The 27846-nt window shown below is 34.2% G+C and overlaps 1 protein-coding gene across 2 annotated transcripts in view; it reads left to right on the forward strand.

The window, feature by feature from the left end:
* The window catches only part of ASCC3 (activating signal cointegrator 1 complex subunit 3), a 359389-nt gene that overhangs the window by 264759 nt on the left and 66784 nt on the right, over positions 1–27846 (forward strand). For both annotated transcript variants that reach the window (XM_078054943.1, XM_078054942.1), the window contains 2 exons: positions 11795–11906; positions 12102–12236. In XM_078054943.1, the coding sequence (XP_077911069.1) occupies positions 11795–11906; positions 12102–12236 (247 nt within the window). The remainder of the gene's footprint in view (positions 1–11794; positions 11907–12101; positions 12237–27846) is intronic.

Raw genomic sequence — 27846 nt, forward strand, 5'->3', positions numbered from 1 at the left:
ATCCTCCCTCACAGGATCATGTTGAGAATCAAATACATGCATTAAAGTATTTCTAAGTTTTGTATTAATTATGAAGAACATAATTAATGTTGATTAGTGAGCTGTTAGTCCTGTACTGCCTTTCAATTGCTTTACCGGTCCATACCATCCTAAAGAATCTAGTTTAGAGACTAAGAACCTAATCATTTGTCAGTTTCTCTGATTAGCAAACAAGGAAATAATTCTCTGAGGTCTTTAAACTGGTTCAAACTGAGTTCAAATTTAAATTGAGTTCTTTAGCAAATTAGAGTTCTTTACTAAATCCGCAGATACACTGAACTTTGTGTGTGCATCTACTTTTCTTAAACTTAAAAAAAAAAAAACAAGTTTTAACTTTGAATTAGAAACAATTTGTGACTTTAAAACAATTACAAAAATAGTACAGACACTGCATAGCCTGCCCCCAGCTTCCCCAGATGTGAGCACCTGACACGACGGGAGCACAATTATCCAAACCAGGAAATTAACATTTATGTCATACTATTAACTAATCCACAGACTTTACTCAGGTTTTGTCAGCTGTCCCACTCATGTCCTTTTCTGTCCAGGATCCAGTTTGGTATCCTGCATTGCATTTAGTTCTGTCTCCTTAATTCACTGTAATGTGTGGCATTTTTTCAGTATTTGTCTACTATAACCTTGACATGTTAGGAGAATACTAGCCAGTTATCTTGTAGAATGTCCTTGTGTTTGGGCCCTACCAAGAGGGAACTGGAACAGACATCACTCCCTGTTGTTCTGGTTGCAAACTACCTTCTATTTAATATTAATGTGGTGAGAAAAATCCACATGCAACTATAATAAACAGTATTAATAAGGACAGAACAAGAAGTGTAGGGGAGGTTAGCCCAGTGAACAAAGATGAAACCTTGAGGGGATGTACTTGGTTTATAACTTAAAGAAATTATATTGCGCCTCTGAGCCTGGGGACTTCTTGGGTATTGACAGTTTAGGGTATCTCCTGCTCATATGATTGTAGTGCATTTAAATAGTGAGTATTCTGCAGTTCACATTGCCTCACCTATTTTTACCTGAGGGCCATCTTTGCTAAGGGGAAATTCTAGCTCTGGGAGTCAAAAGATGCAGTAGCTTAGGGCACTTGGTTATTGTGGCAGCTGCTTTTCTTGCTGCCCCAAATAAAAGCTAGGTTTCCTCTACTACCATCACCAACACCACCAAGGAGACATTAACCCGTACCACCGCTAGGTGAGAGTTTCTCTCACTTTCATGCTTTTGCTGTCACTCTTCTGCCTGCCTGCAGTGCTGTCTCCAGCCCTTATAACCATCCAAGTTCTAACATTCTTAAAAGTCCAGTCATATATTGATAAATGCACTTAAATTAATTTTCAGGAGGTGATGGTCTATACTCTTGACTATCCTTATCAAAGTTGCTAGTTCTTTTTTAGAGTAGTCACCTGAACATATTTTGAGATACCTAGCTAGGTTGAGACTAAGACTGGTCTTATCCTGAAGTAGAAACCTGTGCCCAAACTGTTGCCATTTGAATTAATCAGTCCAGAATAGGTACAGTATTAAATTTTTTTTGAAGGGCTATGATGACATTTTTCACAGAAAGAGAACAAGCAATCCTAAAACTTGTATGGAACCACAAAAGACCTCAAATAGCCCCAGCAAACCTGAGAAAGAAGAACAAAGCTGGAGGCATCACACTTCCTGATTTCAAACTATATTACAAAGGTATAGTAATCAAAACAGTATGGTATTGGCATAAAAACAGACACATAGATCAATGAAACAGAGAGCCCTATAATAAGCCCATACATATATGGTCAATTAATTTACTCAAAGGATCCAAGAGTATATAATGGAGAAAGTATAGTCTCTTTAATAAATGGTATTGGGAAAGCTGGATATTCACATGCAAAAGAATGAAACTGGACCCATATATTTCACCATGCACAAAAGTCAACTCAAAATGTATTAAAGACTTGAAGGTAAGACCTGAAACGGTAAAACTGCTAGAAGACATAGAAGGTAATGTCCTTGGTATTGGTCTTAGTGATGAGTTTTTGGATTTTACACCATAAGCGAAGGCAAAAATAAACAAGTGCGACCACATCAAACTAAAATGCTTCTGCTCAGTAAAGGAAACTAGCAAAATGAAGAGGCAACCTACCAACTGGGAGAAAATATGTGCAAATCATATATCTGATTATATATTTATATATATATAAAAATATATAAAGAATTCATACAACTGAATAGAAAAATAACAATCTGATTTAAAAATGGGCTAAGGATCTGAATGGACATTTTTCTAAAGAGGACATACAGATGGCCAATAGGTACATGAAAAGGTGCTCGACATCACTAATCACCAGGGAAATGCAAATCAAAATCATAAGATATCATCTCACACCCTAGAATGGCTAGTATCAGAAAGACAAAAAATAAGTGTGTGAGGATGTGGAGAAAAGGGAACCCTTGTGCACTGTTGGTGAGAATGAAAATTGGTGCAGCCACTGTGGAAAACAGTATGGAGTTTCCTCAAAAAATGAAAAATGGAACTACCACATGATCCATCAATTCCACTGCTGGGTATTTATCCAAAGAATATGAAATCACTGTCTCAAAAAGATATCTGCACTCCCATGTTCATTGCAGTATTATTTACAATAGCAAACACCTAGAAACAACCTGTGTCCATCAGTGGATGAACAGATAAAGACATGATACACACATGCACGCACACACACTCACACTGAAATATTATTCACCAAAAAAAAAAAAAAGAAAGAAAGAAATCCTGCCATTTGCAATAATATGGATGGACCTGGAGGGCATTATGCTAAGTAAGTCAAGCAGAGAAAGATAAATACTGTATGTTGTCACCTGTATGTGGACTCTACCAACAACAGCAAAAACAAAAAACAAAACAAAAAACCTCATAGATACAAAGAACAGATCATGGGTAGGGTGGGCAAAATGGGTGAAGGAGGTCAAAAAGTACAAACTTCTAGTTATAAGATAAATAATCCTGAGAATCTAATGTACAGAATGATTATAGTTAATACTGTGTATATATATTTGAAAGTTGATCAGAGAGTAGATCTTAAAAGTTCTCATCACAAGAAAAAAGTTTCTAACTATGTAAGGTGATTGTTGTTAACTAGACAAATTGTGGTAATCATTTAACAATACAAACATATCAAATAATTATATTGTATAACTAAAACTAATACATTGTTACATGTCAATTATGTCTCAATTAGAAAAAAAAAAAGCTATGCTCAGCAACTGGAGGTAGTAGCAACATAAGTAATGATTTCTAGTCTCAAAAATCATAGAATTGCCTTAAAATGGTGAGGTAGAAGCATTTAAAAAATTAAATCTATATTCCTTAATTCAGTAAACGTTTATTGAGTGCCTACTATGTGTCAGGTACTATTCTAGGCATTTTGAAGATGTAAATAAAAAACTTTCTGCTTTCATGGCACTCTTATTCTTTTAGCAGAGACAATGAGTTTAAAAGTTATGCTGATACAAATCCGAACTCCAGTGAGATAGCACCTCACACCCGTCAGAATGGCTAAAATTAACAACACAGGTAACAACAGATTTTGGTGAGGATGTGGAGAAAGGGGAACCCTCTTGCACTGTTGGTGGGAATGCAAACTGGTGCAGCCACTCTGGAAAACAGTATGGAGGTTCCGCAAGAAGGTTAAAAATAGAACTAACCCACAATCCAGCAATTGCATTGCAGTGTTACAACATATTTACCCAAAGGATACAAAACTACTGATTTGAAGGGATACATGCACCCCGATGTTTATAGCAGCATTATCAACAGTAGCCAAACTATGGAAAGAACCCAAATGTCCATCAACTGGTGAATGGATAAAGAAGAAATGGTGTATACACACACACACACACTGGAAAATTACCCAGCCATCAAAAAGAATGAAATTTTGCCATTTGCAATGACATGAATGGAACTAGAGTATACTATGCTAAACAAAATAAGTCAGAGAAAAACAAATACTATATGATTTCACTCATATGTGGAATTTAAGAAATAAAACAGATGAACATAGGGGAAAAAAGAAAAAGAGGGGCAAACCATAAAACAGACTTTTAACCAAAGAGAACAAACTGAGGGTTACTGAAAGAGAGATGGGGGGGGGGATGGCTTAAATGCATGAAGGGTATTAAGGAGGGCACTTGTAATGAGCACTAGGTATCATATATAAATGATGACTCACTAAAATCTGTACCTGAAACTAATATTACACTGTGTGTTAACCAACTGGAATTTATTTATTTATTTTTTTTTTAAAGATTTTTTATTTATTTATTTGAGAGAGAGAGAATGAGAGAGAGCAAGCACATGAGAGGGGGGAGGGTCAGAGGGAGAAGCAGACTCCCTGCTGAGCAGGGAGCCCGATGCGGGACTCGATCCAGGGACTCCAGGATCATGACCTGAGCCGAAGGCAGTCGCTTAACCAACTGAGCCACCCAGGCGCCCTAACCAACTGGAATTTAAATAAAAACTTGAAAAAGAAAAAAAAATGTTAGGTTAGAAAGTTATGAATGCTTTGAAAAAAAGAACATGGTACTGAAGACCAGGAGGCCAAGTGGGTGGAGTGGGAGAATTATAGTATTAAATAGGGAGACAGAGTGGGCCTAATTAAAGGTGCTAAAGAGGGAAATGGGGAGATGTTGGTCAAAAGATACAAATTTCCAGATAAATGCTGTAATTTACAGCATGATGACTATAGTTAATAATACTGTATTGTTAGTTGTTTTTTTTTTTTTTTAAAGAAGGTGCTGACTTTTGAATAAAGACTTAAAAGGGATGAGAAGTTTGACCACATGAATATCTAGGGAAAACATTTCAGACCAAGAGAACAGGAGAGGTTCAAAGGCATGCATGTCTGGTGTATTCAAGGCATGGAAAGGAGAAGTTGTAGCTGATACAGAGTGAATGAGGGGTAGACAGTAGCAGGAGATGAGATTAGGGATGTGGGGGATTGGTGGTTGTACCAGTCATGTGAGACCTGAGCTGAGACACCATGGGAATGACTTCGACTTTCATTATCAGTGATATAAGAACCATTGTGGGGTTTTGAGTAGAAAAGTGACAGGATCTATTTGTTATATAAGTGTGGTCAATTATAATCTTAAATGTTAAAAATAATTTAAACTAAACTGTTGAAAGACAGAAATTCTCAGATTCAATTATTTTATATCCAGCTAAACATGATTTGTAAGAAACATCAAATCAAAGTGATATAGAAAAGTTGAAAGTTAAGGATTGAAAGAAGATATGAGGGACAGTAGCAAAAGGAAAGCGACAGTTGCAGAATTAAAATCAGAGAAAATGAAATTCAAGGTAAAGAAAAACTAAAAAGAACAAAGAAGAATGGTCCATATAGATAGCAAGCACAATCACTAAATATAGTATACAAATTTTTAGGTAACTAAAAACATAGCGTCAAAATACAGAAAGCATAAACTGATAGAAATTCAAGATGTTAACTAAATTACAATCATGTTGAGAGACTTGAACACATCTCTTTTGAAAATCAGCATGCCGAAGAGATATAAAAAGTACTTTGTAAAATAGAGGGTTTGATTAACAGTATCTTTGAATATGTGTATGTATCTTTATATTTCTCCTCCCCCAAAAGAATAAGCCTTCTTGTAAATACTCATCAAAATTTATTTATAAAAATATACCATGTACTAGGCCACAAAGAACAACTCAGTGTATTTCAAAACATAGAGATCATAAGACTACATTCCCAGTGTATAATGCTGCAATAATACCAGAAATAAACAAGAAAAAGGATGGCAAAGGCAATCTACCTGCTTGGTATTTAACTATTTTTATTCTAGGGGAAGGTGAAAATTTATTTTAAAGGTAAAGACTAGAGCTATTAAAAAATATAAGTAATATATAACAAAGTCAGTGAATTTTTCAGTCACAGCACAATTCCAAGGAGTATTCATATCTTTAGAGCATCTACAAGATAGCATGAATGCTTGAAAACAAAATAAGCATTCATCTCTAGGAACTAGATGAACTTAGCAAAACCACACATATAAGAAAGGAATTTATAAAAGTAACAATTGAAATTAATAACTGAGAAACAAAAACGTACACTAACATTATTTATTATCTATCATACTTGAGTTGTTTTAAGAGCCTAACTCATTTAGTATTATTATGATCCCCATTTTGTAGATGAAGGGACTGAAGCACAGGGAGATTGAGCAACTTGCCCATAATCACACAGCTCCTGAGTGACAGAGGGAGCACTGGAATTTGACTACTCTGGCTCCAGGGGCCACAATCTCCATCCCTAGGCTCATTATCGGGTCCAGAACCCAAATATCCACACTCCCTCTCCACTTCTCCTTCCAGAGCTATGCTGGAAAATGTGTTCTTTATGGAAACCATACCATACAAATTTTGAATGTGTAACACTTTTGTTCATTTGATGCAAAAAAAAATATATATCAGTTTTAATATCTATACCTTTTATTTATAAAATACTTCTGCTCTAGTGAAGCTCTACAATCAGAAAGAATTCTGACTGGCCCTTGATTGTATCTTCTTCTTCTTATTGTCTGTGTTAAAATCACCTGTTCCATAATCTGGAAGCAAAGAAAGGCACAAGAGTTCAGGAAATTGGCAAATTTTTCCTACTTATTTTTAGATCTATTAGAAGTTTCAAGGAAGCTAAAATCTTATATCATGTGTAGTTTTAATTTATCCTTAATACTCCCTATTACTCAGTTTCATAAATTGAGATTTGACTTTTGGTTGGGTGGGAGAGGCATATATACATGCATGTGTGTGTTACAAGGAGAAATTGAGGTTTACTTAAAATAGAAAAGACAAAGACCACTTTCAAAATACAGTCATACATAGATAGTAAATATGACCTAATTCTCCAGCTCCCTTCATTTAGTCATACTACTGGAAGGTACCCCAGCACACCACCACCAAAAGTAGAACTTACGTTGACAAAGATTCTGCCACTGTTCCTGGATTGTTCTCTATGTGTCTGTTTATATTCTCGTGTGTGTGTGTGATATGTATATACATGCAAATATATGCACATGCATACAAAGATACATATTTATATGCATAAATATATATGTAGACACACATTACATTAGTGTGTTCAAATGTATATAAACACATGTACTGGGTGCATCATGAAATATAATATATTCCAAATTGAGTTCTGGATTCAATTTGTATGTTCAATTTTACTCTCTTGTTTTCTCCTGAGAAAGCTTTTAAGCATTTCTGGGACAAAAAATGTGGTAGTTTCAGCTGTCCCTGCAGCCACTTTCATTATTTGTGTCATTATTCCTGCTGTATAATGTGAACATAAAAAAACATGGTTCTGTAACAAATGACTTCCCAGGACTGACAGTTATAGCTGCAGCATTTCAAGACTGATGAAAAATTTCCCAGCAAGATCTCTGGCCAGGTTTACAATAACGAAACAGGAAATGGCTGCCACTATTCACATTAAATCCAGACTGTTTGGTGTAACTTTATCTATGTTTTCGATTACAATAAAATCTCTTTCATTCCCAACCAGCAAAATTTCATCCTTATTAACGGTTGCCAAAAGATAACTTGAGGTTTCATGTGTGGTATTCCTGTTTGTCCTTTGATAAGATCTTTTAAAGATAATTTTTTTAAAAGTTTTATCTTTTGGATTGTTTAAATTTAATGAACTTTGTGAATTTTTATGGGAGGGAGAGGTTTGTTATGACTTTTTCCCAATGGACTGCTAATAGAAGTTAGCTTGCCTAGCCCATGTGCTAGATGCTGTCAGGATCAAACTGCCTTTGACTTTCACACCTCCCAGGGGACTAGTAATTGTTGTGTTCAAACAGCCTGTAATTGTGATCCCGCTGGCTTTCTCAGTACGCTTCTGGCTATTAGAATCATTAAACAACTCAGCACCTGTTAACAGCATTGTAAATATTCAACCCTGCTTGTGTGCAGGTTGAGTCCAATATAGAGAAATCTTAGAGCTCAGCCTCATAAATTAGAGCTTCTGACAAGTCAATTATTGTGAAACTGGGTTTCTCTGTGAAATAAATGAAATAGCATGCTGACAAAAAGGTAGGCTGTCTGTTTATGGCAGAGAAAAGACAATGACTTGATGATCCAATGCAGTGAGCATGAAACTACATTGTATCCTTTATCTGTAATTAAACAGTTGTGTAATATTTCTGTTTTAATAACCAGTAAATTGTAAATTTTGTACTGTGGAGAGTGCAACATGAAAACAGACCTTTTTACTTAGCTGTTGCTTGCTTTTTCTAGTTAGTGAAGTGATTGTTGAAATTAATGATATATAATGTTTTAAGCTAAATGCTTATAATTATTTGGGCTAGAAATTACCCAGTGACTGAAAAGTTCACGCAGTAGAAGCAAAGGCCATATAATGCTAATGAAGATCATGTAAATATAAACTCCATTATTTATTCACAGAAAACTGTCAGAATATATTACCTCTCAAAATTTTATGTGACCTAGACATAATTTCATTTACATTTAGTTTATTTTACAGTGTCTTATAAATTATATAGTGTAGGTTAATTAGGATTAAGATGTAGGAAATCTTACTTTTATAAGGATTTGGAAATGTTGTAAGTAAACTTAGGTCAAATATTAGCAAAGAATAATAGTATAAATCAGTGAAGTTACATCACAACAAAAATTACGCATTTTAGTGTTTGTGTTGGGTGTATAGAAGACAAGTTTTTTAATGTTTGAGATTTTCCTATTCTTTTTTTTTTTTTTTTTTTTTTTTTTTTTTAAGATTTTATTTATTTGAGAGAGAGAGAATGAGAGAGAGAAAGCACATGAGACGGGGGAGGGTCAGAGGGAGAAGCAGACTCCCCGCTGAGCAGGGAGCCCGATGCGGGACTCGATCCAGGGACTCCAGGATCATGACCTGAGCTGAAGGCAGTCGCTTAACCAACTGAGCCACCCAGGCGCCCAGATTTTCCTATTCTTGAATGTAATATTTTATCTAGCATTTTCTATTTTTAAAAGTTACCACTTTCTAAAAATAAATAAATAAAAGTTATCATTTACATATGCCAGGATACCCGAAGTAAACAATTTCAGGATTTTTTTTTTAATTCTAGATTACCCCCAGATTCCATAAAGATAAAAGTATTGATACTGAGTAAATTGAATGTCAATTCAATTACTTAAATTGAATTTTTGCATTTCTTCTCTTAGGCAAGTCAAGTGTGAGAGTGTTGGTGAGCACATTAGAAAAGAAAAAATACCTGGAAGTTTTTTAAGTTATTCTGAAAAATGTGTTGATTTATAGCAAGTTAGAGTATATGTAATGTAGTCATCAAATAATTTGTTGTAATCTCAGAGACATAATTTTAATTGGGTTTTTTTTTTCATTTTTGCAACTTATTTTAAATGTTTAAGAAATGTTTACCCTGACTGTACTTTATCTGAATAAAAGCTACAAATTAGTCTTAAAAGCTTCCCAATAAACTTAGACAAACATTAGAAAGGGTATTAGCCCATCAGAATATACCTTGTAAATACATAAAACAGTGGCTAAAATAAATATTTTAAAAATTTATAATTTTTGAAGGAAAGTTTTTATCATAGATGGTTTTAAATATTATTTGTGAGTATACTAAATTTGTTAAAGTAAAAAATGGTAAAATTGTTATTATTATACTAAATTTGTTAAAGTAAAAAATGGTAAAATTGTTAGTTATATTTATAGGGTAATGGCTTATGGTAATCAGTAGCAGCATCCATGAGATTTTTTTGTTTTAAATTGCCTAGTAAATTTTTAGACAAAAATGGTATTTTAACTTTTTGTTTTTCATGGTAATATTATTTGCATAATGTCTTCCTTCTGTAATTTTAATTGCATAAAAAATTATTTGATTCTTGGTCTAGAAATTCTATTACTTATTCAGTTCCTGGGCACATTTTCACTGCTTTTTTTTTTTCAATTTAGAAATAATTTTATCAACTATATATTAATCCAGACAGCTGAAAATCGTGTTGGAAAATGTATAGATTTAGCAACCCAAAAGAATGTGAAATATAAAATAAACAGTTTTGTTGTAGAAAGTTTGGCTGATAAATTCCATTTGTCGGAAAAAAATGAAAGACAACAAGTATCACTAATAATTTGGAATGGCTTTAGAGATCTCTTTTATGGGGCATTGAATGTCCAGAATTTTTATTTTCACCTTCTACAGCAGAATACATTATTCTAACTAATACTCCTTTTAGTCATTTTTCAGGATAAAGGAAATATTTTCTAATGGTTTCTAATGCTGGATTTTCACTTTATATGCCTAGATAAAAGTTTGTACATTTTGTTTAAATTAACAACAGCACTGGTTTCAATACTTATTTATCTGTTCACTGATAAATATTGCTTTATTTTGGTCTGTGACAAGAACTTTTCCAGGAAAGGCAATAATTTCTCTGCAGATTAAAATGAAAAGTAACTATTTCTCTTTTGTGAAAATTAAAATCATCAGCATATAATTATGATTTACAGTTATTTTCCCAAGTAAATAGTCTGTTATTAATCCTTATTCAGTGGAGGCTCTCATATTGGTATATCTAGCCATTTGTGCAAACTTCTCTTTCTATTGAAAGTATATCATGCCATCATTTAAGTCCTACTTTGTGTATTTTTAAATAAATTATGACAGTATGCTGACCCCAAATCTTTCCCTTTGAAGAAAGAAAAAAAAAGTCACCATACTTGGCCAGTTATGGTTTCCTTTAGGCCTCTCGCATTTGAGATTGTTAACACTTTCTTCCCAGACCAAGAATATCCCCTTCCTAGTGCTGTACAGAAGTACAGCCTCTGTGCTGGGGGCTCAGTGATGAGTCTGTCCTGAGGGCACTTTACACTCCTGTTGCTTGATTTGGATGGAGATAGGACATGCAATTCTCTAAGCTGACCAGGGTATAGGATTCACCACCAGGAATTAGAGATCTGCCATGACGTGGGGGCATTCTGTCACCCTTTGAAGCCGTTCCCAGGCACAGATTCCTGGCAATCTTAGATATTTGGCAAGACACTTCTGGACTGAGAGGGAGGATCCTTCAGGTGAATTGCATGTCCTTCAGCCTTTTACTCGGAAAATATACAGAGCTGAACCTGTGTGTTTTTTGTATATAGAAGCTTAGTTCAAATGCTTCATTGTTAGCTTGATGTCCCTTCCAATATTTAGGGTGACATGTAGTTATTAAGCATTTAGAGAACAATAAATGACTAAATTTCCTGAAAGAATTCATCTGCTACCCAAATCAATAGTTCTTTGAGTTTTATAAAGTTACTGAGGATGGGTTTTTATATATAAAAGGGAATTATATATTTATATATAATATGCTTCTGTTTCTAAATCTAGTGTATACATTTAGTTTGCTGTAGATGTATAAAGTGAAGTCATGCCAGTTTTAACACTGGAAAGTTAGTATCTTTTTAATGTGATGCTGAATTTTATCTGCTTATCTTACATAGTTTTAATGTATTCTCATTGTTCGTGTCCGCAAATCTTAGTATGGGAATTTTGATCTGTACGATGAAACTGGCAGTTGGCAGTTGTTTTACTTCTTTGATTTGTCATAAGTGTAGTTGTTCTTTGAAATTCTGAAAAAAAAAAAAAAATAGAATGATAAAAAATTGAAATGCTAATTTTAGTAGAAACTATCTTGAAACAAATAATGACCTTGCTTCTTTTCCAGCTACTACAATTTGAGTGATGTGAGCCATGATTCTGTGAACAAATTTCTGTCTAGTCTGGTTGAGAAGTCTCTGGTTGAATTGGAACATTCCTACTGTATTGAAATTGGAGAGGTATGACTCAGTCATATACATTCCAAGTGCAAAGACTGTCCAGCTTTTTAACAGTAGGGCTTTTGTTCTAATGATAACCAAAAATGTTAACAAAATTGTTGCAATAGCAAACTACAGTAAGAACGATTAATTTTATGAATGTGTGTGCTTCTATTGTACTTTTTATTTGTAATTTTATCTTTCTTTTTGAAATAGGATAATCGGAGCATAGAACCTCTGACATACGGCCGAATTGCTTCTTACTACTATTTGAAGCACCAAACAGTTAAAATGTTCAAAGAGCGTTTGAAACCTGAATGTGGTACCGAAGAATTGCTTTCAATTTTGAGTGTGAGTTTCATGATATTATTGCATTGCTTTTTAATATAAAGAGATTATATCTTCTGTATTTCATACCTTCTCTTTTAATTTGGGTCTTAAATTGCTGCCAGCCAGTGCCTCTAGAAATTCAGGAAACTGTTTATAAAATCTTTTCCTCTGTCAAACAAGATCACTACAGAGCAACATATTTGGACCAAGTTTCCCTACATACTATATTATCCAAACTTGGGTACTTCTGAGAATGGAATGGGTCACTATTAATATTTAAGCCAGGATAATAAGTATAAACTGGGCTATCCTCAGCAGCCAGATGATCACCCTATCCTTCAATATAATAACTTCTATGAATTATAATTGAAAACTTTTCTTACTGCTTCTTTTGGGTCTTTCTTGTTGAATCTATGATGTTCCTGAAGTTTCTTTACATAAGGACACACAATTATGATCTCTTAGAATTAACTAATGCCAAAAAAGCTGTTCAACTCCCTCCGCTGTCCCCCTTCCAAAATAAAAATACAACCAGATTTAGCACATGGTGTAAAAAAAAAAAAAAAAAAAAACTATACTGTGTTTGGTTTTGTTTTTTGGCCAAGAAGCTAAGAACTAAATTTTATATTGAAGCTAAAATTACTATTAGGAGTATTTTCTCCATTTTCCTTTCAGCATACTATATATGCATTTTGTCTTTGTTGAGTTTAAATATAATTTCCCACAGAACTTTGTTAGCACATTAGTCAAGATGTATATTATAAATGAAAACTATATATTATCTTACCCCTCAGGTACATTGATATTATTTTAAAGAGTTAAGAACCATTGGACTGTATAATGTCTTTAAGGTCCTTCTCTCATATAATCACTGATTCTGAGGTAGTTCACTTACTTATTAGCTTTTTTCTTACCTTCTTTGCTTATCATTCTCAATTGGCTTCAATATCCCATTCACAGTTTCCAATTTTTCAGTGTTTTCCCTTTGAGAAGCTGGTTTGTAGATTTTGTGTGAACATAGGGCCAAGTACATTGTAGTGAGTCAGAAAATAATTTATTAATGAATTGATGGATGGATGGATCCTGTATTCATCAGTTCTCTGTTATTTGCTCTATAGAAAAGAATAGAGAATTCAAGTATATGAGGCAGCTATCAAAAAAAATTTTATGAAATTAAAAATTTGTTTCTGAAGTAAGAGTATGAAAAAATAGGAATTGTTTTTAGATCCCTAAGAATGAGGTTTTTATTATTTCCCAGTTAGAGAGTCATAAAAACATGATTTATCTGGGTGGAAGACAGTAAAATCATGGTTAATTAATTTGGGCAAGTATTTTAAACTAGTATCTGTTAGATTTAAGAATATAATTTTCCTTTCATATTTACCTACCTTGATATATTTATCTAATCTAATAATTAAAAGTATATACCTACGTTGGGAACACACGTAATAAGAGCTAACACCTTTGAGCACTTTTCATGTGCTAAGCACTATTCTAGGAACTTTACATCAATAAATTCATTTGATCCTAACAATAACACTCATTTTATATTGATAACATCCCATTATTATTCCTATTTTACAGGTTAACTAATCTCTCTAAAGTTACACAGCAAGTGAATACTTCGCAATCTAGCCACTCAAGTATGGGTTCTTAACCACTGTCCTGCCTCTCATGTCCCACACACACACACACACACACACACACACACACACACACTCTGAAGTGGAAGATTTTGAGGTAGGAGATACGTGTTAAGACTGGATCCTGGATGCACATTTTGGATACTAACCCTTTATCAGAAATGTTATTTGCAAATATCTTCCATTCCATAGGTTGCCTTTTAGTTTTGTTGATTGTTTCCTTTGCTGTGCAGAAGTTTTTTTATCTTGATGAAGTCCCAGTAGTTCTTGCTTTTGTTTCCCTTGCCTCTGGAGACGTTTCTAGTAAGAAGTTGCTTTGGCTGATATCAGTGGTTGCTGCCTGTGTTCTTCTCTAGAATTTTGATGGTTTCCTGTGTCACATTTAGGTCTTTCATCCATTTTTAATTTATTTTTGTGTATGGTGTTAAAAAAAAAAGGTCCAGTTTCATAGCTATGTTGCTGTCCAGTTTTCCCAACAGCATTTGTTAAAGAGACCATCTTTTTTCCGTTGGATATTTTTTCCTGCTTTGTCTAATATTAGTTGATCATAGAGTTGTGGGTCCATTTCTAGGTTTTCTATTCTGTTCCATTGATCTGTGTGTCTGTTTTGTGCCAGTACCATACTGTCCTGATGATGACAGCTTTGTAATAGAGCTTGAAGTCCAGAATTGTGATGCCTCCAGCTTTGCTTTTCTTTTTCAACATTCCCTTGGCTATTCAGGGTCTTTTGTGGTTCCACACAAATTTTAGAATTGTTTGTTTTAGCTCTGTGAAAAATGCTGGTGCTATTTTGGGAGGGGTTGCATTAAATATATAGATTACTTTGGGTAGTATAGACATTTTAGCAATATTTGTCCTTCCAATCCATGAAAAAAAAAAAAAAAGACTGGATGCACATTGTTTGTAAAGGTTTGTGAAAACCATATGCCTGTTACACTCTGTATCCCCCTCCACCCCACTAAAAAAAGACCCAAAAATATATCCAGTACCAAGAGAATTAAACTGTTATCCTCTTCAGTCTTCTCTGAAAAGGCATTGATCAGAACAAGAGGTCTGTCCACATCCTTTCAGCAGCTTGTTTCTTTCTACCATTACAACCCCTGAAACCAGCTACACTGATCTCATGGTTTATTTTTATTAAAATAAGGTCAATTCTTATGATACCTAAGCAAAACAAATCATCTGCAAATACATGTAAGATAAACTCAACAGTATATTTATATAGATATTGTTTGGGGTTACCCCTTAATAATTTTCACAGCAACAGTGATGTCATCTCTTCATCCTATGGTGTTTAGTCTAGGAAACTTAGCCTGTGCTAGATAGCATCTAAGTCTGTAATATCTCAGTGACACTGATTTTTGAATGAGGATATAGGGGCATTAGAACTGTAGGACTCACATAGCCAAGGAGATCTGCAGGTACCACTGTTTTGTTAATTTCTTGTGTCAGAATTGCTTTCCATTCACTAGAGAACATATGTGTAACTAACAAAGAAATATTAAATAATAAAGCAAGATTGGATTTGAGGTAATTACAGTGCAATTTCTAGAATTCATTCTGTTGCTGAAAAGTACTTTTTAAATGTTCTCTGTTACCACACTGAAGATTCCTAAATGACTCACATAGCCTCATTATCTTTACTCTCACCTCCAAAAATGGATATTAAATCTCCTTGTGGTTTTGAAACAAGGAGAAAAGAGCAGCCAGACAGGAGCTCTGGAAAACAGGATGATAAACACAACAGGGCAAAGGAAACCAATAGGAGTGTCGTTAGTTTCAAAGGCATATTTTCATTATTATTGTTTTTATTATAATGCTTAATAATGTCATATTATACTTTTGAAAAATGCGAATGCGGTATTAGAACTCATTCACTATCAGCATCTCCTTTTTAAAGGTAGTTATTGATGTTTCTAAAGTCATCTTTAAACTTTTTTTATTAATACATTATCTTTTTAAAGAAGTTTTAGTATTCCTGAGATCACAACTGAAAAGCTTCTATTCTCTTGAGTATTACTTTGATCTTACTCTAATACTTCCATCAGTTTAATTTTTTAGTGAATGAAGTTTTCTCATTTTATCTTAGGTTACATATTGTATTTAACTTTTTGTTTTCTTTCCTTTGGTATTAATGATAGTATAGAAAGTGTGTTCATTAAGATTTCCTTTGAGGTTCTCTATGTTGCAATGTGATTGATTATACTTGGCACAGAGAAAAAAACTAGAAGGTAACCAATCATAGAAGGAAAAAAGAATATTAAGACATTGATTCATTTTCACCAGGCATTTAAAAATACATAAATGTATTATTTCTCTTTATTTAACATCAAACATAGTTTCAGATGATAATCTCTTGATTTTACGTATTCATAACTGATAATTGATAGCTGTTTTTAGACCTCTTTCCCTTTAGAGAAGATAAGTATTTTGAATCTCATAGTTAGTTATAGAGTTGTTTTTCCTTTACTTAATTTAATTAGAATTCCTACTCTTTATTTAGTCATTTTGTATATCACTGTCAACTTTTCTGATTTTCTTTTTAATAAAGTAAGGATACAATTTTTTTGCCTTTATAATTACCAGACAGTGTAGTTTCTTTCAAAAATAAAAGAAAAAGCATTTAATCAGGTCATTTCATGACATGCTTCCTTGTACAGTGTTTTTGGCACTATAGACTTCCCTCTTCCAGTGTTCAAAGAAGATTGTCAGGTTTGATTAAAAAATATATATATATATATTAAGTTCATGTATACCCTGTCTTCTGAATTCTCTTCTTTTTCTTCTCTATCAGTAGAATGGTTGGGGTCAGACTGGTATTTTGCAGAATGGTATTATATTGACAATAATCATCCTTTTGACCAAAGGATGGACAAAGAGGAAACTTCTGAGTTTAAAGTTGAAAACTAAACTCTTCCCAGTAGTAAGGAGCTAAGCTAAGTGAAATTGTCCTAAGAAATAAATATCTTGAGAAAGACATGTATCATATGATCTCACTGATATGAGGAATTCTTAATCTCAGGAAACAAACTGAGGGTTGCTGGAGTGGTGGGGGGTGGGAGGGATGGGGTGGCTGGGTGATAAACATTGGGGAGGGTATGTGCTATGGTGAGCGCTGTGAATTGTGTAAGACTGTTGAATCACAGACCTGTACCTCTGAAACAAATAATACATTATATGTTAAAAAAAAAAGAAGAAGATAGCAGGAAGGGAAAAATGAAGGGGGGGAAATCGGAGGGGGAGACGAACCATGAGAGACTATGGACTCTGAAAAATAAACTGAGGGTTCTAGAGGGGAGGGGGTGGGGGGATGGGTTAGCCTGGTGATGGGTATTAAAGAGGGCATGTATTGAGTGGAGCACTGGGTGTTATATGCAAACAATGAATCATGGAACACTACATCAAAAACTAATGATGTAATGTATGGTGATTAACATAACGTAATAAAAAAAAAGAAATATCTTTAAAAAAGAAAGAAATACCTTAAGCATAAAATGAAGTATGCATAATTTATATATTTTATCATTAATATGTTACTCTCTACATGGTCTATGTTAAATTCTATCAGTCATATTTCTACCCACAGACCATATACTGGTTCTTGTAAAAAAATATTTATTTTGTACCTATAATGTGTGAGGCTCTTTGTAGGGGCAGGAGATAGAATAGTGAACATTACTGACAAACATGTGAGAGAGAGAGTGTGACACACATACATATGCCAAATACATAGATTCAGAAAGGGCTGGAATGAATTTATTAATGATAAAACTACTGAAGAACTAAAAGACAAGGTGGAACTCTGCCTGTCATATTTGGTGGGATAGATGGTGATCATTCCTTTACAGACAGAGAAGGTGGGGATTAGGATTAGACCTGTGTGGCATTTACATGAGTTTTCTCTTGGCCCACTAGATACTTGGAATATTTTCATCCCTCCAAGTAATATAAGGAGTTTTGTTTGTTTTTTTAAATGTGGCAGTGTGTTAAACTTCCAGGAACTAATTCTTGTTGGTTATTACTTCATTATATATAAATTTTTATTTCGGTCAACACTGAAAAAGAAAATACAGTTCCATTAATTTTTTTTTTTTTTTTTTTTTTTTTTTAGTAACACCTCTTTTGAGACTTCCATTTCTCCTCATTTGTCTTCTTCCTAAGAAATTGAACTGTTTCTAGCTTACATCTTCAGATGTTATTGCCTTTAAATGATAGCTACAAACTCTAAGGCCAAAGATTGGTACTGAGAGTATTTCTGTTCACTGATCTTATTCTATAATAGCAACTCATTTATTTAAATTTTGTCTTTCTAATACATCCATTAAAAAATAATACTATCTTTTATTGAGCACCTACTACATGCCAGGCATTTTATATACATCATTTGTAATCATCAAACAGTGCTTCATGGTAAACATTAATTTACAGGTAATGAAATTGAAATTTAATGAGGTTACATTTTCTGGGTTCATAGAGAGTAGTTCTTTAGAATCCCTCCTCTATATCTTCCTTCCTCTCCGAGACATAGTTTATCCTTATCCAGTGTTTTAATTCCAACTGTAAAAAATTTTTAAAGCATGGAAGTATAAGGGTATATATTTTTTTAAAAGTTAATTAAAAAGCAGGAATACTTTTAAATTTATGTGTGGCCCTTGTAACTTAGAATTATAGATGTTAAATGCAGTTGTTAATTACTGTGACAAAATAATTATTTCAATATTTCTTATTGGAAACATATATTTTAAGTTTTAAGCGATATGATGCTATTTGGAAAGTTTAGCTATTTTATAAGAACTCTTGCCAAGTTTTTTTTAACACCATGAATTAATAAGCTTCATAATTAAGGCAGCTGCTTCACACTTCTATTGTTAACCAGTGACATTACATCTGTCTTGCTCCATTGATGCCCTCCTCCTACTTATTGAAGCATTTAGCAGTTTTGGCAACAGGGATTACATGGCGTGGAGTAAGTAGTCTAATTAGATATAAGTGAAAATCCTGAGGGAAAAGGACATTTAAAAAGTAATTTAAAGAATCTCTTAATGATGTTGGCACTGAAAGCCCACATCTAGAGTAGAAAGTGCCTGTCGTCATGGCAAACAAGGATCATGAGTTGATATGTTCAGTGAACTTTTAGAAGGTAACCTATTTTAAAACGATAATAGAAATGAAAAGATTTCAAAGTTAGAGAAAATTTATTTGAACAGATTTACGAATATGCTTGCTATCGTATTAATAGCTTTGAAAGAAAGCAGAATATGCCCCAAATGTATTCTGTCTCTAGAATTTCCAATAATTTTTTTTAAAAGATATACTCAGTTGTTATGGTTCTTGTGACTACACAGAAACATAAGATTATATATCAAATATCCAATCTGAAAAGTTGTGAAATTTTTATTTTTTCACAAAGCCTTGGATATTGACTAAAAGTATGGGTTTCATATGTTAATATAAAATAGAACCATTCCAAATTTAGAAAAGTACCAGAGCAATAAGATTTTTATATGTCAATAAATTTCCAGGTTTGGCAGTTCTCTGTACTGCTTTCTTTAAAAGCATACAGATTCTTCGCTCTGCCCATATATAGAGCATTTTCAGTAATAGAGCATTTTTAATGCTCAAATTTTGTCCTGTTTGAGCACAACTACAAATCTTTTGGTAGAAAATTGCAAATACATCTTTCTCAAACATGAGATTGGAAAAATAAGCAATATTGTTTTAAAAAGAGAGAAATTTAAAACAAAACAAATAAAAAGGACAAGCCAGATATGAATAGCATCAGTAGGGGACCCAGCATGCAAAATTAAAGAGTTCATTAAAGGAAGAATGAAAGGAAGGAGAGGTTAACTGAGTAACAGTGAACACCACCAACCTCGTGGCCTTCCATTTCCAAATAACCTCCTGACAATTGCAGAATCCCATCTGCTACTCTTTATCTTCCTGGTGGGGAAACCTAATGAGATATCTTCCAGGGTTTGTGAGAAGAGCGTCCCTAACCCTCAGGCTGGGGAGCTGCCTGGCATCTTTTGGACAGGCACAGATGGCAAATGTCTTGAAAAAAAGTTCTCTTTCTACTTCTCTTGGTCTCTTTCCCTTGAGACTTTCCCTCTTCTCCCTTATTTCTCAGCTTCTTCCCGGCTTTCTGTACATATAAGCTCTCCTCAGCACAGAGAAAAGTGCAATATTTTCCTGGTAAAAGACCTCAGTCTTAGATATATCTGTTGTGCTTCAATAGATTACTTCAAGATTTTTAAGGTGATTATGTTCTGATGAGCCTAAAATGTATTTATGATGTTACCTGAAATTTGTCCTGTTTTAAATTTTTGATTTTTTTTTTTTTTTGGCTTCCTAAAATGTCCCACAGAATGACAACTGGCAATTATTAGGAATCTAATCGTTTGTGATTAAGTAGAATTGTTAATTAAGAAATGATTTTACATATCAAAATATGAATAGCTTTGATATTTCTTTCTTTATCACCTAATTTAACTTCCTCATTTTGTCGAAGAACAAAGACCCATTCTTGCCCAAGAAGACACAATCAGTGTGGAAAAATAATATAAAAACTCAACTCTGAGTAGGGAAAGGGCAAAGTTGGAATTAGAATTCGTATCTCCCAGCAACCTTTTAAATGTCTTGTTTCTCCCTTTGCCATTTTATACTTTTCTTTTTCCTCTTCTTGCCTCTTATTTTGCCCTTTTATTTAAACTTACAAAGCACAAGGTACATAAAATACACCATTAACCTTCTCAGCCTAAGCTATCTATAAAAAATACTTTTGGCTTGTCAACATTTATTAAGATTTGCTAAGTGTTCTGTCCAATACTCAGTGTACTTTGGGGAATACCAAAGAAATAGAAGACCCATATCTTTTAAGGAGATTTGTCCTGGAGCCCAAAGATCCTAATAAAAACAAGGGAAAGGCTTGTGCTAAATACCTGTCTCTTGGCTATTGCTGCTTAATATAGCTGCGCCTATGCATGAGAAGTGTTTAGTCGTACTTAGCATTCAGAGCAGAAGAGTTGCTGACATTGCTGTCCCCAAAAAGTCAGAATTACCAGCCTGGCCTATAGGCAGGAGGTGTATAAGTCATGGGGGTCATATAAGTATTTGCAGAAGGAGTCTACATTTAGACATTTTTTTAATTACAAGTATAATCTTGGATGGTGTCATATAAATTATGTTTATAAAACTTCAGGGTAGTTTACTTTACAGGGAACCCTATCACGAATCATTTGGCAAAGGAAATCATTAATTTAGTTTTGAAAATATTTTATCTTTGGTATCTCTGCTTAATTTAATGATATCAGATATCATAACTATTTAGAATTGTCAATACAGGGGTGCCTGGGTGGCTCAATCAGTTAAGCATCCAACTCTTGATTTTGGCACAGATCATGATCTCAGGGTCCTGGCATCGAGCCCCGCATTAGGCTCTACTCAGCGGCGAGTCTGCTTGAGATTCTCTCTCCCTCTCCTTCTCTCCTGTGCACGTGCATGCGCTCTCTCTCTCTCTCCAAAATAAATAAATAAATCTTTAATTAAAAAAAAAATTATTGGGACACCTGGGTAGCTCAGTCAGTTAAGTGTCTGCCTTCGGCTCAGGTCATGATCCCAGGGTCCTGGGATGGAGTCCCACATTGGGTTCCTTGCTCAGCAGAGAGCCTGCTTCTCCCTCTGCCTGCCGCTCCCCCGCTTGTGCTCGCGCGCTCTTTCTGTCAAATAAATAAATAAAATCTTAAAAAAAAAAAAAAGAATTATTGATACACATACCATCACATTGGGGAAATAAAAATAACATCAAAGATTATGATATTGCTGGAATCAAATCTCTTCCCTAAATTCTAGCCATTTGTCACTTCGGTCTGTGGGTCAGTAGAGCGTTGTTTAAACTTCAAAAATAAGTAGAAGATAAATGGAAACTTAAACATTGGATAAAATATTTTAAAATGCAGTTTTTGTATGCCAGAAATTGGTTTCTGCTCAAAATGTTTCTAATATAATCCCAATAAAGTTAAGTGCTCTAAAATTATTGTTAAGGTCCTATTGGTCCAGCAGGTGGAACAGTTCAGAAATCAATGCTAGCTCCTTCCTCAAATTAATAATGGTGATCAGAAATTTTCCAAAAGGCTCATGGTTCCTGTCCTAAGTATCTTCCAAATACAAATAATGCCAAAACATTGTTTAAGCTAAATATATCATCCTGCCTTTTATTTTCAGAGAGCTGCCAAGTAGGTAAATAAGTGTAATTATTCCCAATACTTAAAGCCAACTCAATGTATTTCAGTATCACTTCTGTATAGCAGAGCAAAAGAAAAACTAAACATCCTAATTTCTTTTCCAACCCCCAATAAGTGGAGTCCACAATATTACATTTTTTTAGAAACATGGAATTTTAAAAGGAAAAAATAATCATAGACATACTCCTTGGTGCTGAGGGACATAATAGCCTTCTAGATTAATTAATGTGCCAGGCTTTTTCTTTATGTAATAATGTAGAAAAACAATAGAATCACTATGTGCTTAAAAATATATATTTTTTAAAAACTGTGTTGACAGTTTGGGATCAAACTTTTGTGAATTCTCTGTTGTAAAATATATTAAAGTGTATCTTAATATGTGTTTAAAAATAAGTCATTATATGTAGCCATCTCCCTGGTTTATTGAATTTTATTGTACAAATAATACTACTTTACAAGTTTAGAAGGCTTTTAGCGAAAACAGTACAATCATCCTTCCTTAATTTGTTATTTGGCTATATTTCCTTATACTTATCCTTATACTTAATTTTTAATAGTGTTCACCCACTTATTGGTTATCAGACCACCACTAGTCCTTGTACATTTAGCCATTATTTAGTCTATATAGAGATTTATATCTTCTGATTATTTTCTCCAAAGCAGTTTCTTATCAATTAATCCTTCTGATTGTTTCATCGTCCTGTTTTAAAGGAAACAGCCAATAGTCCAAGTACAGAATGATTCATAGCTATGACTTTTGTGATATCACCACTGTAAGCACCTCATGGAGTTACTGGGAAGATTAAATTAGTTAATATAGGTAAAGCACAGAACAGTCCTTTGCTCATTTACAGTAAACTCAGTAAACAGAAGCTATTATTATATTTAATAATAATATTTATTACATACAGACTATGCTCCAGGCATGGAGAATACAACAGCAGACTAGGCGGATGAAGTTTCCATACTCATGGACCTTATATTCATAGTGGGGCTAGTACACAAACAAGTAAATAAACATGTAATATAACAAAGTAGATATAAATGGGATTTTTAAAAATCGGGCAAGTGTCTACAGGTAACTAGAGGAGACTGTTCTAGATAGGACAGTTAAAGAAAGCTTTTCTGAGGAGATGTCTGAACAGAGAACTGAGGGACATGAGCAACCAACTCATGAGAAAGCCTCGGGGAAGAAATTCTAGGCAGAAGGAAAAGCATATGCAAAGGCCATCAAGCAGGAATTACTTGTCAGGTTCAAAGAATAGCAGGGAAGCCAGTGTGGTTAGAGCAGAACAAGCATTGGGAGGGCATGGTATGCAGGGGGCTAGGTCATCTGTGGTCTCCCTAGGGAGTCTGGATTTTGTCCTCTAAGTGTTCAAAGAAGCCATTGGAAGGGTTTTGATCAAAAGAGTGATGTGGTATTATTTGTTCTGAAAAAAACACTCTGGCTCCTTAATAGAGAAATGGTTGTTAGTCAAATAGAAGAGAAATGGTTGAAAGTCAAGGTGAGAGAAAATGGCTTGGATAGAATGGTCAGAAGTTGAAATGATGCGTCGTAGTTAGACTCAGGATGTTTTGAATATAGAACCAATAGGAATTGATGGGTTAATTATAAGTAAACAGAGGAAATAAAGACAATGCTAGGTTTTTGGCCTGAACAACTTGGTAAAGAGAATACCATTTACTGAGGTAGAGAAGACTAGGTAAAAAAGGTGGGGTCTGTGTTTACTTGGGGGTGCTGGTAACTGGCATATGGATGGTATTCAAAATTTCAGTCCTGAAGTTGGGTGAGATTGGGTGGAATAAGTATTGAAAAGAAATCTGTGGAGCTAGAGAGATTTATAATGCTAAGCAAAATAAGTCAGTCAGAGAAAGACAAATACCATATGATCTCAGTCATATGTGAAATTTAAGAAACAAAACAAACAAAGGGGGAAAAAAAGAGACAAACCAAGAATAGACTCTTAACTATAGAGAACAAACTGATGAGGGCAGGTGGTTGGGGGATGGGTAAAATAGGTGATGGGGTTAAGGAGTGCACTTGTGATGAGCCACCAGTGTTGTATGGAAAGGTTGTATCACTATATTGTATACCTGAAACTAAAATAACACTGTATGTTAACTATACTAGAATTAAAATTAAAAACACAAAAGAAGAAAAAAAAAAAAAGAAGAAAAAAAAAAAAACACAAAAGAAAAGTGGTCTGAGGATTGAGCTCTGGGAACTTAGCATGTTGGGGTTGGGGAGAAAGAGGAGAAGGTGGGTCAGCAAAGAAAACTGAGAATGAGGGATGAGAAGTGGAAGGAAAACCTCCAGGAGAGTGAATGGTCCTGGAAGCCAAGGGGGGAAAAATATCTCAAGAAGGGGATGGTGATTAACTGGGTTAAAGATTATTGATACGGAGTGGTGAGAGCTCCAGTTGTTTGTTTGACTTGATAAGATAAAGATCCTAGATGTCTTTCATGAGTAATTTCAGCAGAGTGATAGGAGACAAAAACCTTATTGTATTTGAAAGGACCCAGAGACTGAGTTATAAGAAAGCAGAGATGGTAAATATAGCTAATTCTTACTTGGAGCTGGGGGCAGGATATAAAATCAATTTCCTTTTTTAATTTAAGAGATAGAATATTTGTATGCAGATAAAAATGATCCTATAGTGAGGTAAAAAATGATGTTACGGGAAAGAGCAAAGTCCTTAAGAAAACAAAAGGGAAATAGGAATCAACGCATAAGTGGAAAAATTGGCCTTAGATAGCAGAGCAAATTAATCCATTGTAATGGGAGAAAAGATGGAGTATTGGGGTATAGGTTAGTAGGTGGTAGGATAATGAGGAAATCCCCTTGTGTTTGCTTTAATTTTTTTATAAACTTAAGAAGCAAGGTCCTCAGCTGAAACTGAGGAGGTGGGGAAAGACCTGTGAATGTGGACAAAGGCCATTAATAGACCAAGGGGCCATAGTGTGCTAGAATGAATATGGCATTTGCATTTAGGAAACATGGGTTCAAATCTCAGCATAGCCATTTTAACTTCTTTGTGTAAGTGGCAGGTCATTTAATTTCTTAGTGTCGGTTTCCTCGTTCATTAAAAGATGTGCAGTCATACCTGCCCTACTTATCATCACAGGATTAGTGTGAAGATCTAATAAGGTAAAAAATACATGTTCAGACATATCTGACCTTGATCAAGGTAGATTTTTTTGGTTTGGTGCGATGTTTTCGTTCATGTTTCTTATTTGTGTTTTACTTTTGTTTTGCATTCAAAACTGTCATACTCTAGATACTTATATATGTTTTTGTCTACGGCCATCCCACCCTGAGCACGCCCGATCTCGTCTGATACTTATATATGTTTTAAGGGTTCAGAATACTTGGTCTCTCTCTCTCTCTACCAGAAGGACTGGCCTTATTGGATTCACTAAGAAACTTTTTATTTCATTATTAATATTTGGAGGAGTATAGAAGAATACAGAGTCTTATTTCTCTTATGATCCCAAGTATAGCTTTGCCTTTACCCTACCATGTAGTTAGTGAGTTTTGTTATTGCTTTTTCAAAAGAACACATGGTAACTTCATTCGCGAGATGTTGGTTTCCTTGATGGCAGTGTCATTTTCTGAGTTTTCTCTTGCCCTTACTCCCCTACTCCCTTGTTGCTTCTTCCTTTCTCTCCAGGTTAATATTTTACCAGAGGCCATGGCTCTGGGTTTTAGTGTACCACAGGGGAGTGACAAAGTCTGTAAAAGTAATGATTCCCCACTGCCACATCATCCTACCTCCAAATAAAAAAGCACTAGGATTCTTTAATGAGACATTACCCTGGCTTCCAGACCAATGTCTGTGTTGCTAAGAGTGCTCATCTATTTATAGTTGTTAAAAACCACTTAGTAATTAAAAGAATTCATGAAGTAATTATGACTTGTAATAGTGATTATGGCTGGGTGATTACTCCTTCACTGAGATGCTTTGCAAATGGATTAGCACTTCTTTGAATTAGGAACTTGGGCTTGAAATCTATGAGGAAGCTATATTAATAAGAAAAATGTTCTTTCTTTTGGGACTAAGCAGAAAGCTGTAAAACAGCCAGGAAGCCACTGGGATCCTGGCTGAGAGAAAAACCAGGCAAATCAAATTGGTCATATTATTAGGCATATATTCATCTGGAAAAATTCTCTTCATTCAGTTGCAGTTAAAGCTCTGGTCAATTTAATCTAGTTCATTAGTAATGCCAACTCTAAAATGGGTTGTGATATTTAGTAGTTTCTCTTCCTGAGTAAGTAGGCAAATATTACATTATTTAACCTGATATTTTAGGAAGGAGAACCATATTGAGAGTCCAGGTATTTTTAAAATACAGGTTTTCAAAAATTAAAATTTTTGATATACAAATAGACAAAGCCCTACCTCATTATATTTTCTAGTGAGGAAATAAATGCCCATTCTTTCTATTACTCTGCACTTTTTAAATCTCTTCCTTCCTTTACTGCAGTTTCTTCTTTGCCTCCCTTACTGGTTGCACTTTCTCTTGTCCTTCATTTTCTCTTTTTAGAAGCTTATATGTTCTATATCTACTACCATCCTACAGATATTCTTAAACACACATCTTCAGCAGTTCCAACAAGTATTTATTTAGCACCTACCATGTTAGGTACAAGAGGACAGTGATAATTAAGGTATGGTCCCTGCCTTTAGGAAGGGACTAGCCCTATGCCTAAGAAGTAATTATAGTTTGATATTAACTGTTTTGAAAGTATAAGTTGTACTAGTATGTCTGGAGTATGATAAGTCTAGTTATTTAGAATATGGGCTTCACAGTCACACAAACGTGACTCCATCATTTTCTAAATATGTGATCCTGGGTTAGTCACTTAATCTGTCCAAGCTTCATGCTCCTTTATAAAATAAAGGAGAAGGTTAAATAAAATAATGTGTGTAAAGCCTCAATACATTGCCTACCATATGATACTTGAATTCTTTGAATTAGGAACTGTAGTCACTCACATCTGTTATTGCTAGTTTTCATGAATATTTTGATATATATAATGCACTAGTAATTGATGAATTGTAATTTATATAAATCATATCTACATATGACAAATACCATTAACCTCCTCTATTCAAAAGATAAAGATTACAAGATAAATTCAGGTTCATTATTATGCCATACAAGATTGTTCTAAGTCTGGCTGCAGTGTAGGTTGGAGTGCAAATAGCCTCCAGTCTTCAACTGCTCTTCCCCTTTTGCTCCTCCATGGAGCTCATGCTATTCCATATGCAGGAATACCTCCTTCCCCAGGTAGGCCAGAACAATTTTCACACATTGGTGTGAAGCTCTAACCAAATAAAAAGAAAATATAAAATCATTGGTTAAGAGGTGATTTATTCAACAAGTATTGTTGGGCAAATTGTATAACATTTTGGAAAAATATTCAAGTTAGATTCTAATTTCATAGCATATATTAGAATAAATTTCAGTAAGATTAAGGATCAAAGCCAAAATAATGTTAAAATTTCAAAGAGATATGGGGGAAGAAACACAAAAAGCATAAAGGAATTGAAGAAATTGCAAAGGAAGTGGATGGATTTGCCTACATAAATGTATAAAATATATGAATGTCTCTCTATACAATTTTTAAGTATTAGTATTTGTTACAGTTATGAAACAGAAGTAATATATTTTAATTTTTTAATTAAAAAGAAAACTCTGGCTCCAGTTATAAAATGAAAAGAGGACACTGATAAAGTTTTCATT

This window comes from Halichoerus grypus, chromosome 9 (genome assembly GCF_964656455.1).
Source record: "Halichoerus grypus chromosome 9, mHalGry1.hap1.1, whole genome shotgun sequence".
Taxonomy (NCBI): Eukaryota; Metazoa; Chordata; class Mammalia; order Carnivora; family Phocidae; genus Halichoerus; species Halichoerus grypus.